Source organism: Mus caroli, unplaced genomic scaffold, assembly GCF_978045245.1.
Source record: "Mus caroli unplaced genomic scaffold, Mus_caroli_1 scaffold_12, whole genome shotgun sequence".
Classification (NCBI taxonomy): Eukaryota; Metazoa; Chordata; class Mammalia; order Rodentia; family Muridae; genus Mus; species Mus caroli.
Genome location: NW_028227267.1, coordinates 40,743,227 through 40,758,999, shown reverse-complemented (window position 1 = coordinate 40,758,999; position 15,773 = coordinate 40,743,227). Strand labels below are relative to the sequence as shown.

Genomic DNA, 15,773 nt, shown 5'->3' with positions numbered 1-15,773 from the left:
CAGGCCAGTCTTGGCTATTTAGCAAGACTCTATTCAACAAACTAACTTTACTAGCAAGCACTATAAATGAACACTTAATTAGAAAGGAACACAATATCAATACAATAACAAAATGTTTGGTATCATTAATAATCAAAGACGTAAACTAACACATCAGTATTAGGAACTGACAAAGGCAATTTTAAATAACCATGACATAGAACAGGGTTAGGATGAGTTGAGGCTGACTGACTAGGCTCCATGCCTGAGTTTGAATCCAGCTTCTCCAGGTAAAGAGTAGAGAGGTACTTAACCCGACTGTGTCTCAAATCTCCTCATCTCTAACACTGAAAATCAGTAGTGTTTAAACTTAAGTTCTATGGGTTGTATCCTAGGTATTCTGTACTTTTTGGATAATATCCACTTATTAGTGAGTACATACCATGCATGTCCTTTTGGGTCTGGGTTACCTCACCCAGATACTTTGGAAGATATTTTCTAGCCATCCATTTGTCTGCAAAACTCATGATTTCGTCATTTGTAATGGCTGAATAATATTCCATTGTGTAAGTGAACCACATTCTCCGTATCCATTCTTTGTTTGAGGGATATCTGTGTTGTTTCCAGCTTCTGGCTACAACAAACAAGGATGCTATGAAGATGGTGGAACACATGTCCCTGTGGTATGGTGGGGCATCTTTTGGCTATATGCCCAAGAGTGGTATAGCTGGGTCTTCAGGTAGATCTATTTCTGATTTTCAGATTGATTTCCAGAGTGATTGTACCAGTTTGTAATCCCACTAGCAAAGGAGGAATGTTCCTCTTTCTCTACATCCTTGCAAGCATGTGCCCTCACCTGTGTTTTTTATCTTAGCCATTCTGATTGGAGTAAGGTGGAATCTCAGGGTCATTTTGACTAACATTTCTCTGATTACTAAGGACTTTGAACATTGCTTTAAGTGCTTCTTGGCCATTTGAGATTTCTCTGTTGTGAACTCTACTTAACTCTGTACACCATTTTTAAATTTTGTCATTTGTCTTTTTGGAGGTTAGTTTCTTGAGTTCTTTGTATATTTTAGATATTAGCCCTCTATCAGATGTGGGGTTAGTGAAAAATTTTCCCTACTCTGTAGGTTGCTGATTTGTCCTGTTTGACTTTGTCTTATCCCTTACAGGAGCTTTTCAGTTTCATGAGGTCTCATTTATCAATTTTTGATCTTAGAGCCTGAGCCATTGGAGTTCTGTTTAGGAAATGTCCCCACCATGCCAATGAGTTCAAGGCTCTTTCCCACTTTCTCTTCTATTAGATTCAGTGCATCTGGTTTTATGTTGAGGCCCTTGATCCACTTGGATTTGAGCTTTGTGTAAGGTGATAAATATGGATCTATTTTCATTTTTCTACATACAGACTGCCTGCTAGACCAGCATTATTTATTGAAGAGCCTTTCTTTTTTCCATTGTATATTTTTGGCCTCTTTGTCAAAGATCAAGTGTCCATAGGTGTGTGGATTTATTTTTGGGTCTTCAATTCTATTCCTTTGATCTATTTGTCTGTCTCTGTACCAGTATCATACTGTAGTATTGCTTGAGGTCAGGGATGGTGATTTCCCCAGAATTTTTCTTATTGTTAGAAATTGGTTTTGCATTAGGGCATGACAAAGAAGTAGGTTTAGGCAGGAATATGACATTAGGGTGGAACAAAGAAGTAGGCTTCTGGCATGAATATGACTTTGGGCTAGGACAGGAAGTAGGCTCAGATATCTTGATCGTCCTGATAAGCCCGTAGAAACAGTGATCCTGGGAGTGATCTTGGGACTTTGTTTATTGTCTTGTTTGTTCCTTGACTATTTGTATTTATTGCCTTGCTTGTTCCTCATTGTACTACTTGCCCTTAATACTTGCATGTAATTAAAGTGGTATAAAATTGGATTGGGAAAAATATAAACCTGCCTCAGTCTCAGAACTTGGCTGGCTCAGAAGTCTGTGATCAACTCTCAGTGGGCACTTTCTCTGGCTCAGCTCAGCAGCATCTTATACAGTCTATACTGCTGGAGATCTGCATGGCTTTTTGGAGGCTTTGCTCTTTCTAGGTCCCTTCATCAGTGAGAAAATTCTCCCTTCATATCTTTCTGTAACCCTTCCTCTTCATTTTTCTCTTTTCTTTTAGGGGAACCACGAGGAAGGTACCACTCTTCCACACTCACTTTGGAGGAGGTGTGGTAGGGTAGCTTGCATCCTCTCTCTGGAATACCATACCCACAGGGGTTCAGCAACAGCAGCTCATTCCTTGGACGTTTCTATCACAGAAGGAGCAGCAGTCTCTATGATCATAGTCCCCATCCCTAGGGACTTAGAACAAGCTATTCTGGGCTCTTCTTTGGTAAATGGAATTTGAATAAAAACCACCACCACCACCACCACAGTTCAGCTTTTCCTTCTAGAGGGCACCTTCACCTCTAAGGATGATCTTCCAGCAGCCTCATCACTTCCCTGGGATCTGAGAAAGGGAGAGTGTTCCTTGTGTCATTCACAATAGAGTTTATAAGCAGATAAGCAGATACTTGGGCTCCTCATCAGCCAGCCCTAGTGCTGGTGGGCTTCTGGGACTTTTCATTTTCAGTTTAAGCCTAAACTGGACATCTGAATCTAGTGAAACTTTATATTACACTTTATATTACAGCATGACTTGAATATTCTAGAAATTTGGGTAAAGGACTATAAGTGGATTAATATATGTAATTTATGTGAGAAGAATCAGCTTCTTATTTTTCTGTAAGAGAGATGGGTTGGTTATGTCTTTATTAAGAATAAGGGTAAGCGGTTGCATTAGGAGCATGAGAAAGATGGTGAATCATCCAAGGCCCCCAACCTCTGGTGGCAGTGACTGATGACTCTAACCCATCCTGCAGACTGAAAAGTCCAGGTCATGTGGGAAAGGAAGAGCAGTCAGGAACAGCCTCACAGGAAGAGCAGGGTCATCACTGGACCTGGCCACCAGACATCAGACCTCCAAATTTATTTTGCTGACTGGAAGGGATTTACAGATTTACAGCAGAGAATGTCTTTGGGCTAGAAATGGACAATTATAGTGTTTTTTTTTCTTTTTTCTTTTTTTTTCTCATGACATGTAATTTCCTGCAAGTGAAAAGCATCCTGTTCAATGCTAATGTTTTTAAGTTTTTCCTCTTTTTATTTGGGATGCAAATATTTCCTAAGCAAGGCAGTTCTTTATCATCCTGAACAAAGTTTGGCATAAATTCACAGTCAGCCTCTAGTTTTTCTATCTCTATAACTCAGGGTTATCATTACAAATTACATTTTGTGTGCAGGAATAGACTTGACACCAACACTATACACCAACCTTTAAATTTATCCATGTTAAAAAACAATCATTTGCTTGTTAGAAACTTGTCTTCAGAAATGTTTTTCTTCTAAACAACCAGGTGACCCTTCTCACTGCTGTATTCTGGCCAGTAGAAATCTTACAATCTGATGCTCATCGAACTCAAAACTCAGATGATCACTACAATCATTTGAAATCCATGGGCAGGAAGAGTCAACAAGCTCACAAGAGAGTAGCTGAGCAGATCTCCAATACATAAAGCATGTGACCCTCGGTACATGACTTTCAGGTTTGTTGCCCAGAGCAACTTTATTCCTGGTTCTTGCTTGTATTTGAGATGGTCAAGTTAAGTAGAAATCAGAGTTCTAAGAAATAAGGCATAACCATAGCGTCTAGAATAAAACTTGGTGCCTAGAGCAGGCATTTATTCCTACAGAATATCATTTCTTTTTAAAAATCTACAAAGAGTTTGAAGCATACAGATATCTGAAGGTTACTAAAGAATGCAATTACTTACCTGGCCCATATCTTGAGATTAATGAGCTATCCATAGACCCATCTAAAGGATCTTATTTTCAGGCATGAGTTCAGCTATTCAGGGAAGTCTTTTGGAGATTTTAGAAAAAAAATCAAATTAGTCCAGCTGGGCCAATAGCCAAAAGCCTTTAGAAACCTACAGTCCTTTTGGAAACAGCTCCCTGCTCTTCAGACTCTCCTACCTTAGAACATGGATGCTTAGCATGAGATCCCCTTTCTGATTGCTTTTGGCATGGGCTGCAGACAGGTGAGAATGCAGTTAGAAATGCATTGATATTACTCCGAAAACCTAAGGGAGAGTTCTGTCTCTTCTACCACATGTCAGAGAGGCTCACATATTCTGGCTGGGGGTGGAGGTTGTTGATAGCGTGGATCAATGCTATGACTGTAAAATGTAGACCCCACAATATAATGAAATTACAAAATATTCATGAAAGTGACTATCTGTCATCAGCTAGTAATAGATACTGTGCTCTCTTTCCACCACCTCCTCACTCCTTTCTTCCAGACTGGCATGACCCCACCCTGTAATGACTGAGCTATATTCCCTCTCTTAATTCACATCAGCTATAATCTTCAATATCTCAGAATGTGAGCATGTTGAGACAATAATTGAGGTCACTAAGTCAAAAGAAGAGCATCAGCAAGGTAGAGCTTAAACGACTACAACCAATACCGTCAAGGAGAAGAGTAGGGCAGGCACAGAGAGAAGATCATGTGAAGATGACAGGAGAAGACAAACACTAACACCCTGAGAGGAAAGACATCAACCCTGCTGACATCTTAATCTTGGATTTCTGGCCTCCAGGTCTGAGAGAAAATAAATTCTTTTATGTAAGCTATTCAGTTTGTAATACTTTGTTATGGTACCTATAGCAAATTAATACAAAATTTCTTTTTATTACGTTTTTTTCTTTACATTTTCTTTCTATTGATTTATGGGGGGGTGGAGAGTGTGTGCTATTATCGTGAAAAGGTCAGCTAAGATGCTTTGGGAAGGTCATGAAACACTTGTCCCTACAGAAGGGAGAGGTTAATTAACATTCAGACCATAGTGTGAGAACTGACCTGTGGGTGGGACACATTCTACAGGATGGACCATTGTCTCCTTCAGACAAGGGAAGTCCTTGCCACCTTATTCAATCAGTTTAAAGGGTGCACTGTTCTACCAATCATATTGTGCCTAGTTGCTGATACTCTATTCTGCCCCTGTAAACCATATAAAACCTCGCTGAATGGGCACCGGAGGGTCACCACCCCTCCTTCGTGTCTGGGACGACCGCAGTGCACTGGAACAATAAATTCCTCTTGCTTTTTGCATCAATTCTGGCTCCACATGGTTCACTCAGGGGATCCTGGTAAGCTAAGGCTCCCCAGAGTCTTACAATAGGGGGCACATATATGTGTTCTGTGTGCATTTGTGGAGCTGAGAGGACAATGTTAAAGGATCTACCATGAAGGTTCCAGAGATTAGGTGTAGTGTCTTGGTGTTCATCGGGCCATCTTGCCACTCTACAATACAAGATTTCACTGGTTGAAAATCTACATCTCAAACTAAATAGTTAGGTGAAAATGCATCAACATTTACAGTCACAGTAGTACCAAGGATAGATACTGCATGAGGCATAATTGGAGAATATATTTTTGCTCAGCAGTTGGTCTTGTTTAAATATGTTACCTGGGGCATGGGATGTAGCTCATTTGGTGAAGTATTTGACTAGCATGCACAAGGCTGTGGGTTAAAGGAGGTTTAAAGTCATCTTTAAGTATGTAGCAAGTTAGAACACAGTCTAGGATATATGAGACCAGTCTCATTTATCATTTTATTTATAAAATAAAATAACCAAAACAGTGCAATTATGTGTAATAGTTCCCCAGTAGGTAGCCCTTGTCTGTCTTGTTCCTAACATGAAATGTATTCCTCATTCTGAGCATTATTTTTACTTCTCAAGTGTGTGATAAGCTCTTTGCAATTGCAGGTGTTACATCCTTGTTGGCTCCTTCATGCTTCTGTGCCAGCAGAATTAAGTCTTCCTGCACTGTAGCGCCAGCTCCTGTATTCCTTTATCATCCAGCCAAAGAGGAGACACTCTCACAAGACAGAGGAGACTCTACCTTGGTGGGTACTGCCTTTCTACACCCTGAAATTTATCCTCTTTTTTCTTAGTACGAGCTATTAAGAACCAATTAACCAGTAGTGAGGTGGCTCTTTTCTACTTGTAGAAAGAGGAACTTAATGCACTGAAATGCCATTTCTGAGGGAAGCCTTAATTTTGGGGAAAAATTTCAATACTCTATGAAGGTCAGAACGGCTTTGTCCTCTTGTGAAAAATGTGCACTAGAGGGTGGATTGTCACACTGAAGACTATGGAGCCATTGATATGTGTTGCTCCAACAGATGCGTGGTTCAGTTCTGGGTGCATGTTAGAGTCTCCTGAGAAATGCTGAGAAGATTCTAATAGTTTTCCTTTGGAGCCTGAGCTAATTAGTATGGAGTAGGGTACATTTCTTGGCATTTTCAAAATATACCAGAAATTTAAGGATGGGTCACTAATGAGGAAAGGGGTGAGGATGAAAAAGAGAGACAGACATGGTGAGAAGCTGAGAGATAGATGGAGCAAAAAGGACATTGATTTAGTTTTGTTCCTAACTATTGCGTTAAGACATGTGGGACCATGCATTGCCTTTGAAAGCAGAACTTGGAATAAATTAGGTTTGATTGCAGCTAAGAGCATCGTATTACAGCCTTGGAAAAACAACTCAAATTGTCGCTTTGCGAATGGATGTTATCTTTAACTACAGCATCACTATGAGACAGCTTTATAAATTACAGGGTATAGTGGGTTATTTTGATGAGATTGTGGGTTCTCTATATTGCTTACTCAGACAGGGATAATAACAGAATACAACTGTGTATGTTTATAGTTTCAATTGAAGAAGCCCTTAAGGACGATCAAGATGAGATTAATGGTGATTGCATCTCTAGAGCATGTTTGTTCCATAACGAAGTTGGAACTACCTCAACTGCAGTTCATTGTCAAGGTGAGCAAGATTCTCTCTACAAGTAACAAGTTATCTACCCCCTACCTGCAGCCCAGCTTGTGTGGCTGTTCTATCTACTTGCTAAGATGAATTTGTTGAGCTCATTGAGTTGTTCAAATAATAAATACTTGGAACTCAAGTAGGATCACAGTTGTGATAAAAGGCTCTCCATTGTTTTCCATTACAGATTAACATAATCTTGTTTTTCACAAGTCTAACTGGACACAAGAAGAACATTATTAAAATAGTGGTACTGGCAACTTTTGGGAGAAGAATTCGTTTTCTTTAAGGAATTCCTAGTAAGTAGACATTTCTCCAGTAGAAGGCTCCCACCTTCTAGAGTATTTGAGTAGCACAAATTGGACTCTATGTGCTTTAAAATAAGTAAATAAATAAGTAAATAAATAGTAAAGCATATAGGACATTATATTGGGTTGGTAGGAAGGTAGTGGTATGTGGAGGAAGATTTAGGGGAGGGATTAAATATGACCATTGTATGAATATATGATCATACATTGTATGAAATTCTCAAAGAATAAAAATATTGATTTAAAAATAAAAATAAAAACACCTTGTAATTACACCACGCTGCTTTTCTTTTATAATAAATCTATCATTATAAAAAATAATAAAACTATTTCCTTTAGTAACTAATGGACTTATAACTGATAGGATCGATGCAGGAAAGTGTTGGTTATTCATAGGAGACAATAAGGAAATAAAGTACAATAAAGTTTGAGCTGAACAAATTACTTTAGTATTTAATTTTCAACATTCAATGCTTTGTTTAATTTTTGTGGTTTGTTTAATGATAAGTTAATACAAAGCATTAAAGCCAGCGACTGGTGAGATAAAGAACAATGAACTGCAGTTACTATAATAAAGGCTGCAGATGGCATACTTAAAAATGTTTAAAGGAGAACTGGAAAACTTACTTCCTAACCATGCAACTAAAACATGAATATGTTATGCATTAGCATGCTTAGCAAGTTTTAGCATATCAATAAAGTCTATAACCCCATTAAAAATTATGCTATAACAATATGAGGCTTAGTCCTGTGATGGCTAAAGAAACTCCACTTTACGATCGACATTCATCTTGGTACCAACTGGGCATATGTCTCTGACTCCAGTCCCTGAAGATAAATTCCAGTACCTTTGACTCAGTGACCCTCCCACCCCAAAGTGTACAGCCATGTTTATCTACTCGTTATATTCAGACATTCAAGAATGATTTTGAAGTCACCCTGACTCCCTGATCTTGGCAGAGCAGAACAGCCTTGGCTTGTTTGTATAAATACTCAAGTTCTTTGTGGTTTTTACCTTTAAAAGCCCTTCCTTCAACCCCCTTCATATGGCAATCTCTAATCTGGCTCTGTGATTGTTGTCCTGCTACTAGCTCTAACAAATTTAACTAATTCTATTCCAGATGGAGCCAATGATCTTTTCCCAGAGGTCATGAACTCCATAACAGCATCAGAGAAAGAAACCATGCATAGGGAAGTTGGCTGAGATGATGTTTAAGTTGCCATTACAACTGCAGTAATGATCTCTTTATAAGCATAATACATGGAAATGACTGAAGAGAGCCTTAGCTTCTCCCTGCCCCTATCATTTTCTACACAAATATCCTATACAGACTTCAAACTCAGCATTTTTCAAAATGAAATTATTTTCTGCTGCCGGTCATTGAAGTGCTGGCTTCTGTTGACCTCAGCTAACAATATCATTCTCCAATCAAATTACACAATCTCCCTCCATTATTTACTTCTCTCCATCACCCTAACCCACCCACCCACTCCTTCAAAGATGCCTCCTACTTTTCTCTTAGGTCTCTCCCTCTACGCTTTAACTCACAGCCACTAGGTTACTTATGTGTTTGCCCATGTGATACCATGTAATGCCCATGTAGAATGACAATCTTCTCCCAGAGGAGGGCTAAGCTGTTCCAGCGCTCATCCGTTCTTAGGAACAAGGCACAGCTAAAACAACAAGGCACCAGCAAGGACAAAAATCCTGTCCTGAAATCATCACCCCATTCCTACCATAGGAGCCATTTTCCATTTCCATTTTCCAACAGATGATCCTCGTGAAAATAAAAATCGAGCACTGACCACATCACTGTTTTGCCTAAGATTGTTCCACGGCTACTCAGCATATGTCTAACAAATTCATCCCAGTCTAAGATGTGGGGAATTCCACATTTTTTTCTGTGCTACACATCTAATCTTTTTACACCTGATTTTTCTTTTTCTAAAATATCCTTACACACTTTCTGTTTCAGTCATAAGCTGTTCTATCACAATCCCAAAGCATACACTTACGTTGGCGTCTGACCAAGCTAGCATCCTTGGGAGGAATAAGAAGTCCTCCCTGTTAGCACTGGCAGATACTTTCAGTGGGTAAGTTACCTGGCAACAAGTATCAGTTACTACTGTGTGCTGGAATATAGAATCAGAAAAGAGAGACGTTCATATTTTCATGGTGCTAATATTCAAATTCTGTGATACAGTTAGTCAATAAACAGAAAGAACAGTCCCTCTAGTGAGATGGGGACAGAGATCCAACCGGGACACTTGGAACTGAGAATTGAAGACACATGGAGCAAACGTGTCAGAAAATCATATTAGCTTAAACTATTAACTCTTTTTTTGGTTTTTAATTTACTTTCGTGCCTTTGGTGTCCTTTAACTGTGACCCACCAAAAAGCAATGACCTCTTATTTGTTAGTGTAAATGAAGGTAGCACAGTGTCTGGCTTGCAGTAAGGAATCAATATACGTTCTATAAAAGAAGTTAAGCAACAAAAGGAGTGTGTGAGGAGCCGCCACCTCAAGGGAGAGAGGGAATGTATAAAGGACTGAAGAAGAGGAGGAAGGGATGGAGAAAGAAAAATGAGGAAGACAGGAGTGGGAAGGAAAAGGACATCTTAACAAAGCGGGAGATACAGGGAAGGGTGGGAGGGGAAAAGAATTTATGTTTTAGATGTTTCAGAAATAAACATAAAAACACTTTGGCTGAGTAAACATATTAATTATAGCCATTTAACCACTTACATGAATTGTTGACCGTGTATGTATAATTGTATTAGTTTTCCACCACTATAACAAGGTTTGCCTCTAAATAATTTACCTTATGCTATAGCTGGCTACTCTGAGCAATTAATTCACTTCCTCTCTCTCTCTTCCTCTCCCTCCCCTTTCTCTGTTAGGAGTCAAATCCAGGACCTCCTTTATCAACAAATCCTTGTGAGGAATAGTTTCTGTTTGCTCATACTGAACAGATAACTGCACCAACAAGATCCACATTACCCAAAGTGCCCTCACTTACCTGTGTGAGCCGCCACCTCAAGGTGGAGCCAGTGTGCTAGGAAGTGATGGGGTTGGCTGAATTAATGCTTTCAGATAAGCCCCTCACATATACTGCATTATATAAATTTTGGTGCCTACCTACTTAAGAAATTTAAACATAGCAAAAAAAAAAAATTAAGGAATTCTTACATGTTTCACTATTCCAAAAGCTATCTGACTAATTGGCCTTTCAACAATGAATATGAGAGCCTGTTGCGATTCTCACAGAGCAGACTGCTAAAAAGAAATAATAAATGCACCCCTTTGTTTTGGCACACAACTCCGTCTTCAAGTAATTATATTTCTCTGAAAACAGTTAAAGTGAGCCAATGAGTGCTTTCAAGTCACAGTTTTGTTTGGGTAAAACTTTCCATGAATACACAGTGGATCCTAGTGTCTTCTTTTAGTTTGTGACGTCCTACCCTGATGAAGTGGAGCTTGGCAGAAAATGGGCTAGAGCCTGAGCACAGGTGAGATGCTACTCTTTTCCCAAGAACCTTAAACTTACTTCACTTGATATCTGGGCTAAGTCAAGCCAGAAATAAAACATTCTCATACAGCTCAACCCTTCAGGTTTAATCTGAAGCGTGTATCATAGAAAGGTGAGCAACTAAAGATGTAAAAGCCAAGAAAGCAGCAGCTTTCCAGTCACCTCTGAGGGAAACCAAGGATTTGTTTATGTCGTGACAGACATGACAGGGCTTCTGGATGCCGCTGAGAAGCACCCTTGGTTTCTCAGAGTGTGGCTGCTAGAGTGTGCATAGATGAACCTGCTGACTACTGAAGTGTCTCTTGAACTTTGCACAAATGGGTTTGTACTGTATGCCTGGAGTGTCTTGCTTCCTTCATTCTATGTGATTTTGGTGAGATTCATGTGAACATTTTGTGTAGTTTCCCTGAGCTCATTTTCATCTTATGAATATCTCACAGCTAATTAACTATTCTCTTATCAGTGGATATTTCATTTTTCTCACTTGTGAACAAACACATGCTCACCATGCAATACTTTGTTAAGAAAAAACCAAAAGACAAAAACCATGGATTCTAGGGACTGGACTCAGCCCTTCATGTTTGTAAGGCATGAATTTTGCTGACTGAGCTATCTCCCCAGTTCAACCTTTTCTCATTATAAGTTAATCAATCACCTCAGATATTTGGTAGTGATGGGAAACTAGCTAAAATGATATTTTATGGTCTTCTTTTCCCTTCTTTCATTGCTTTAGACCTTTATATAATAAGAACAGAAATAATGCTAGAGACATCTTTACCTAACCCTTGATCTTCTTCTCAAGGCACAATGAAAGCTTTAAACCTTTAATTATTGTGGTGGTTTGAATAAAAATGGCTTCCATAGGCTCATAGGGAGTGGTACTATCAGGAGATGTGTCTTTGTTGGAGGAAATATGTGTCACTGGGGGTGGGAGTGGGATTTGAGGTCTTATAAACTCAATCTCGGCCTAATGTGTCTCTGTCTCTTCCTGCTGCCTGCAGATCCAGATGTAGAACTCTTACTACCTCTCCAGCACCATGTCTACCTATGTACTATCATGCTTTCTGCCATGACAATAACGGACTAAACCTCTGAACTGTAAGTCAGTCCCAATTAAATGTTGTCCTGTATAAGAGTTGCTGTGGTCATGGTGTCTCTTCACAGTGATGGAAACCCTAACCAGGACACTTATTACTGTAACATTTGTGATATATTTCTTGTCACAGAGTCCCAGATGATTTTTAATTTCTGGTCCCCAAATGAAGACTGATGGTTTGCTGTTTTCTTGTTATGTTTTTTATTTAGATTGCAGAGTAGTGTTGGCTTCATAGAAAGCGTCGGGTGTTACTCTCTTTACTTCTAATTTTTTGGAGACATTGTGCAGAGTTGGTTTTACTAATTCCTTAAATGACAGGTACATTTTATGATTGAAATCATCTAGACCTAGTGAGTTTTAAATTATTTTAATATACATAAGGCAGTACATTTCTACTTCCTCTTTCTTTATCTTGGTGGTTTGTCTAGCCTTTTAAACTTTTTCCAGTTTGTCTGAGAATGTTTTGCATGGCCTGGGTGTATAAGTATATAAAATATATATGTAAATAAAACCTCACTGAGAATGCATCATAAGCAAATTAATTTTAAAACAATTCTTTGGTATACATATAATTTTATCATTTGTTAAAGATGGAAGTAAAATTTCATTTTCATACTAGTAAGCTATGCTAATGAGTTTTACATAAGGGATTACATCATGGCTTTGTATTCAATGCTATAGGATAGAGAACATCTTCAATGTTTGTTCAAAGATGATAAACATTGATTTTATAATCCTTACTGCAGAGACTATGAATCACATAAATATGTAGTATAATATAGCAAGAGTATGCTTAGAGATATTTCAGGAACTGTTGGAAATTCTGGCTAAACCTATGTCAAAATTTATTTAATGATATCTTAATCTGAAATTCAAGGTTAGTTACACAACCCTGAGTTGAGTTATGTGAACCCATGGGATTTTAAACCACTAGTTTTGAAGCTGTAGTTTATGCCATTCTAATTATTTGTCCATTTTATCTATGTAGTTAGATAATGTTAAGGGGCTATTGTGATATTGGTAATTTTTGCCTTAAATTTTCTTTTGGTTCATTTGTTTTGTACATTTGGTGACTTGTTTTTTAGTTTTATCTTTTCAGAGAATCAGTTTTTTGTTTAATTGATTTTCCTCTACTTTTATATTGTTTCAGTCTCTCTCTTTCTCTCTCTTTTTCTCTCTCTGTCTCTCTTTTTTCCTCTCTCTCTGTCTCTGTCTCTCTCTCTCTCTCTCTGTCTCTTCCTCCTAAAAAAATTGTTCATTAATTTGGTTGGTTTTGAAACAATTTCTCACTGTATAATGAAGGTTGGTCTTGAATTTCTGGTTCTTTGGCCTCTGCTTCCTGGAAGTTGGAATTACAGGCTGTTCTACCATGCCTGGTCCAACTTGATATTTATTATTACCTGTCTTCTGCTTGATTTTGGGTTTTCTTCCTTTTCTCTTTTTTCAAACTTTCTTAATTTAGAAACCTAGATCATTGAGACATCTAAGGTTTCCAAATAAAAGTATTTTATACAAATGTCTGCCTAAGAGGGATGGCTTTGGCACATCCCACAGATTTCAATGATTTTGTTTTCATTCCATTAAAATGCTTCAGGTCCCTTCTGACAGCCTCTCTGCCCATTTGGCATTTAGAAGTATGCTGACTCATTACAATATATTAGAACTATTCAGAGTCTTTGGTGCTTGTTTTAGGTTAAAGTCATTCATGGAAAATATACTCAGTATGATTTCAGTTTCAAAAATTTTTATGAGGATTTGTTTTATAGTGATTATGGAATATTTAGAAAATTTATGTTAGCAAAAATGTGCTCTATCAAAAGATTCCACAAAGCTTTCTTGCCTGTGTATGAACTAGACACCAATCAGAGGCTGAATGTTGCTCCCTTAATATTTGACTTGAGACTATGGTACTATGAAAAATAAATTTCTGTTGTTTACAAAGTAAAAACTTACATATAAAATAGAATTTGTTACTATAAAGAACTTGACTCTTGGGAGGCAGAGGCAGAGGCAGAGGCAGAGGCAGAGGCAGAGGCAGAGGCAGAGGCAGAGGCAGAGGCAGAGGCAGAGGCAGAGGCAGAGGCAGAGGCAGAGGCAGAGGCAGAGGCAGAGGCAGGCAGATCTATCCCTGTGAATTCAAGGCCAGCTTGGTCTATATAACAAAATCCCGGATAGCCAAGACTACATAGAGAGACCCTGTCTCAAAATACTCAACCCAGCTCAATGTTTCTATGTGTTGTGTTCTTACTGTCTTCAGTGAGTGCTGCGAGGGTAGCTCAGGCAAGCTCAGAACTTCAGACATGGATTTAGTCACCTATGATGATGTGCATGTGAACTTCACTCCGGAAGAGTGGGCTTTGCTGGATCCTTCTCAGAAGAGTCTCTACAAAAGTGTGATGCTAGAGACCTATAGGAATCTCACAGCTATAGGTTACATTTGGGAAGAACATACAATTGAAGACCATTTCCAAACTTCTAGAAGTCATGGAAGGCATGAAAGAAGTTGTTCTGCAGAGCAACCCTCTGAGTTTATTCAATGTGGTACAGCCTTTGCATATGAGAGACATAGTCAAAGGCATGAAATAAAACATACGGGAGAGAAACACCATGACTGTAATCAATGTGGTAAAGCTTTTATAAGGAGTAACCTCCAAGTACATAAGCGAACACATACAGGAGAGAAATCCTATGAATGTAACCAATGTGGTAAAGCCTTTGCAAGAAGTTGTGACCTCCAAAAACATAAACGAACACATACAGGAGAGAAACCCTATGAATGTAACCAATGTGGTAAAGCCTTTGCAGTAATCTATACTCTCCAAATCCATAAACGAACACATACAGGAGAGAAACCCTATGAATGTAAACAATGTGGAAAAGCCTTTTCACAAAGCAGTAATCTCCAAAACCATAAGAGAACACATACAGGAGAGAAACCATATGAATGTAAAGAATGTGGTAAAGCCTTTTCACAAAGCAGTAATCTCCAAATCCATAAGCGAACACATACAGGAGAGAAACCCTATGAATGTAAACAATGTGGTAAAGCCTTTGCAGAAAGCAATCATCTCCAAATCCATAAGCGAACACATATAGGAGAGAAACCCTATGAATGTAAACAATGTGGTAAAGCTTTTGCAAGAAGTGGTGGCCTCCAAAAACATAAACAAACACATACAGGGGAGAGACCCAATGAATGTAACTAGTGTGGTAAAGCCTTTGTAGGAAGCAATGGTCTCCAATGCCATATAAGATCACATACAGGAGAGACACCATATGAATGTAACCAATGTGGTAAAGCCTTTGCAGGAAGGAGTGACCTTTAAAGAGAAAAGACCATACAGGAGAGAAACTCTATGAAGGTATCTAATATTATAAAGCCTTTGCAGCAAGCATTGATCTCCAAGTACATAAATGAACATATACCAAGAGGAACCTTTTTTTTTTTTTTTGGAAAGGGGGGAAGGAGAGAGAAGGAGGACTAGAGAGTAAGAAAGGTTTAGACAGAGGAGAGGAACCTTTTAAATGTAACCAATGTGGTAAAGCTTTTTCGAAAACCAATAGTCTTTACACACATAAAAGCACATATAGTTGAGAGAAATGCTTTGATTTTAACCAATGTGGTTAAACTTTTTCAAAAAGCAGTCATCAACAAAATCATAAAAGAACACGTATAGGAGAGAGATTTTTGAATGTTTGCAATGGTGCTTTTACACCTTTTTTACAAAGCAGTGGCCTCCAAATATATAAAGGGACAAGTACAGGAGAGAAACCCAATGAATATTGGCAATGTTTTAAAGCCCTTCTACATCACAATCATCTTCAAATCCATAAAGAACATGAGGTAGAGAGAAATCCTCTGAATAACACTAATTAGGTAAAGCAATTGTACAAAAGTGTCATCTCCCAACACAAAAGTATACACATTGGATAGAAA

General features: G+C 38.5%; 2 protein-coding genes across 2 annotated transcripts in view; one reads left to right on the top strand and one right to left on the bottom strand.

Moving 5' to 3' along the window:
* Nucleotides 1–15,773, bottom strand: part of Slc35f4 (solute carrier family 35 member F4) — a 248,991-nt gene that overhangs the window by 105,540 nt on the left and 127,678 nt on the right. The gene's annotated exons all lie outside the window — the stretch shown is intronic.
* Nucleotides 14,137–15,042, top strand: LOC110309252 (uncharacterized). Its single transcript, XM_085828962.1, has 2 exons — nt 14,137–14,327; nt 14,412–15,042. Exons 1-2 carry the CDS (start codon nt 14,137–14,139, stop codon nt 15,040–15,042), a joined length of 822 nt encoding a protein of 273 aa, XP_085685088.1.

What these genes read in the sequence shown, in the direction of transcription:
- LOC110309252 (XM_085828962.1), top strand. Translation starts at nt 14,137, where the DNA reads ATGGATTTAGTCACCTATGATGATGTGCATGTGAACTTCACTCCGGAA. An exon ending in ACTTCTAGAAGTCATGGAAG is followed by an intron (nt 14,328 to 14,411) that starts GCATGAAAGAAG and finishes ACATAGTCAAAG; the next exon opens with GCATGAAATAAAACATACGG.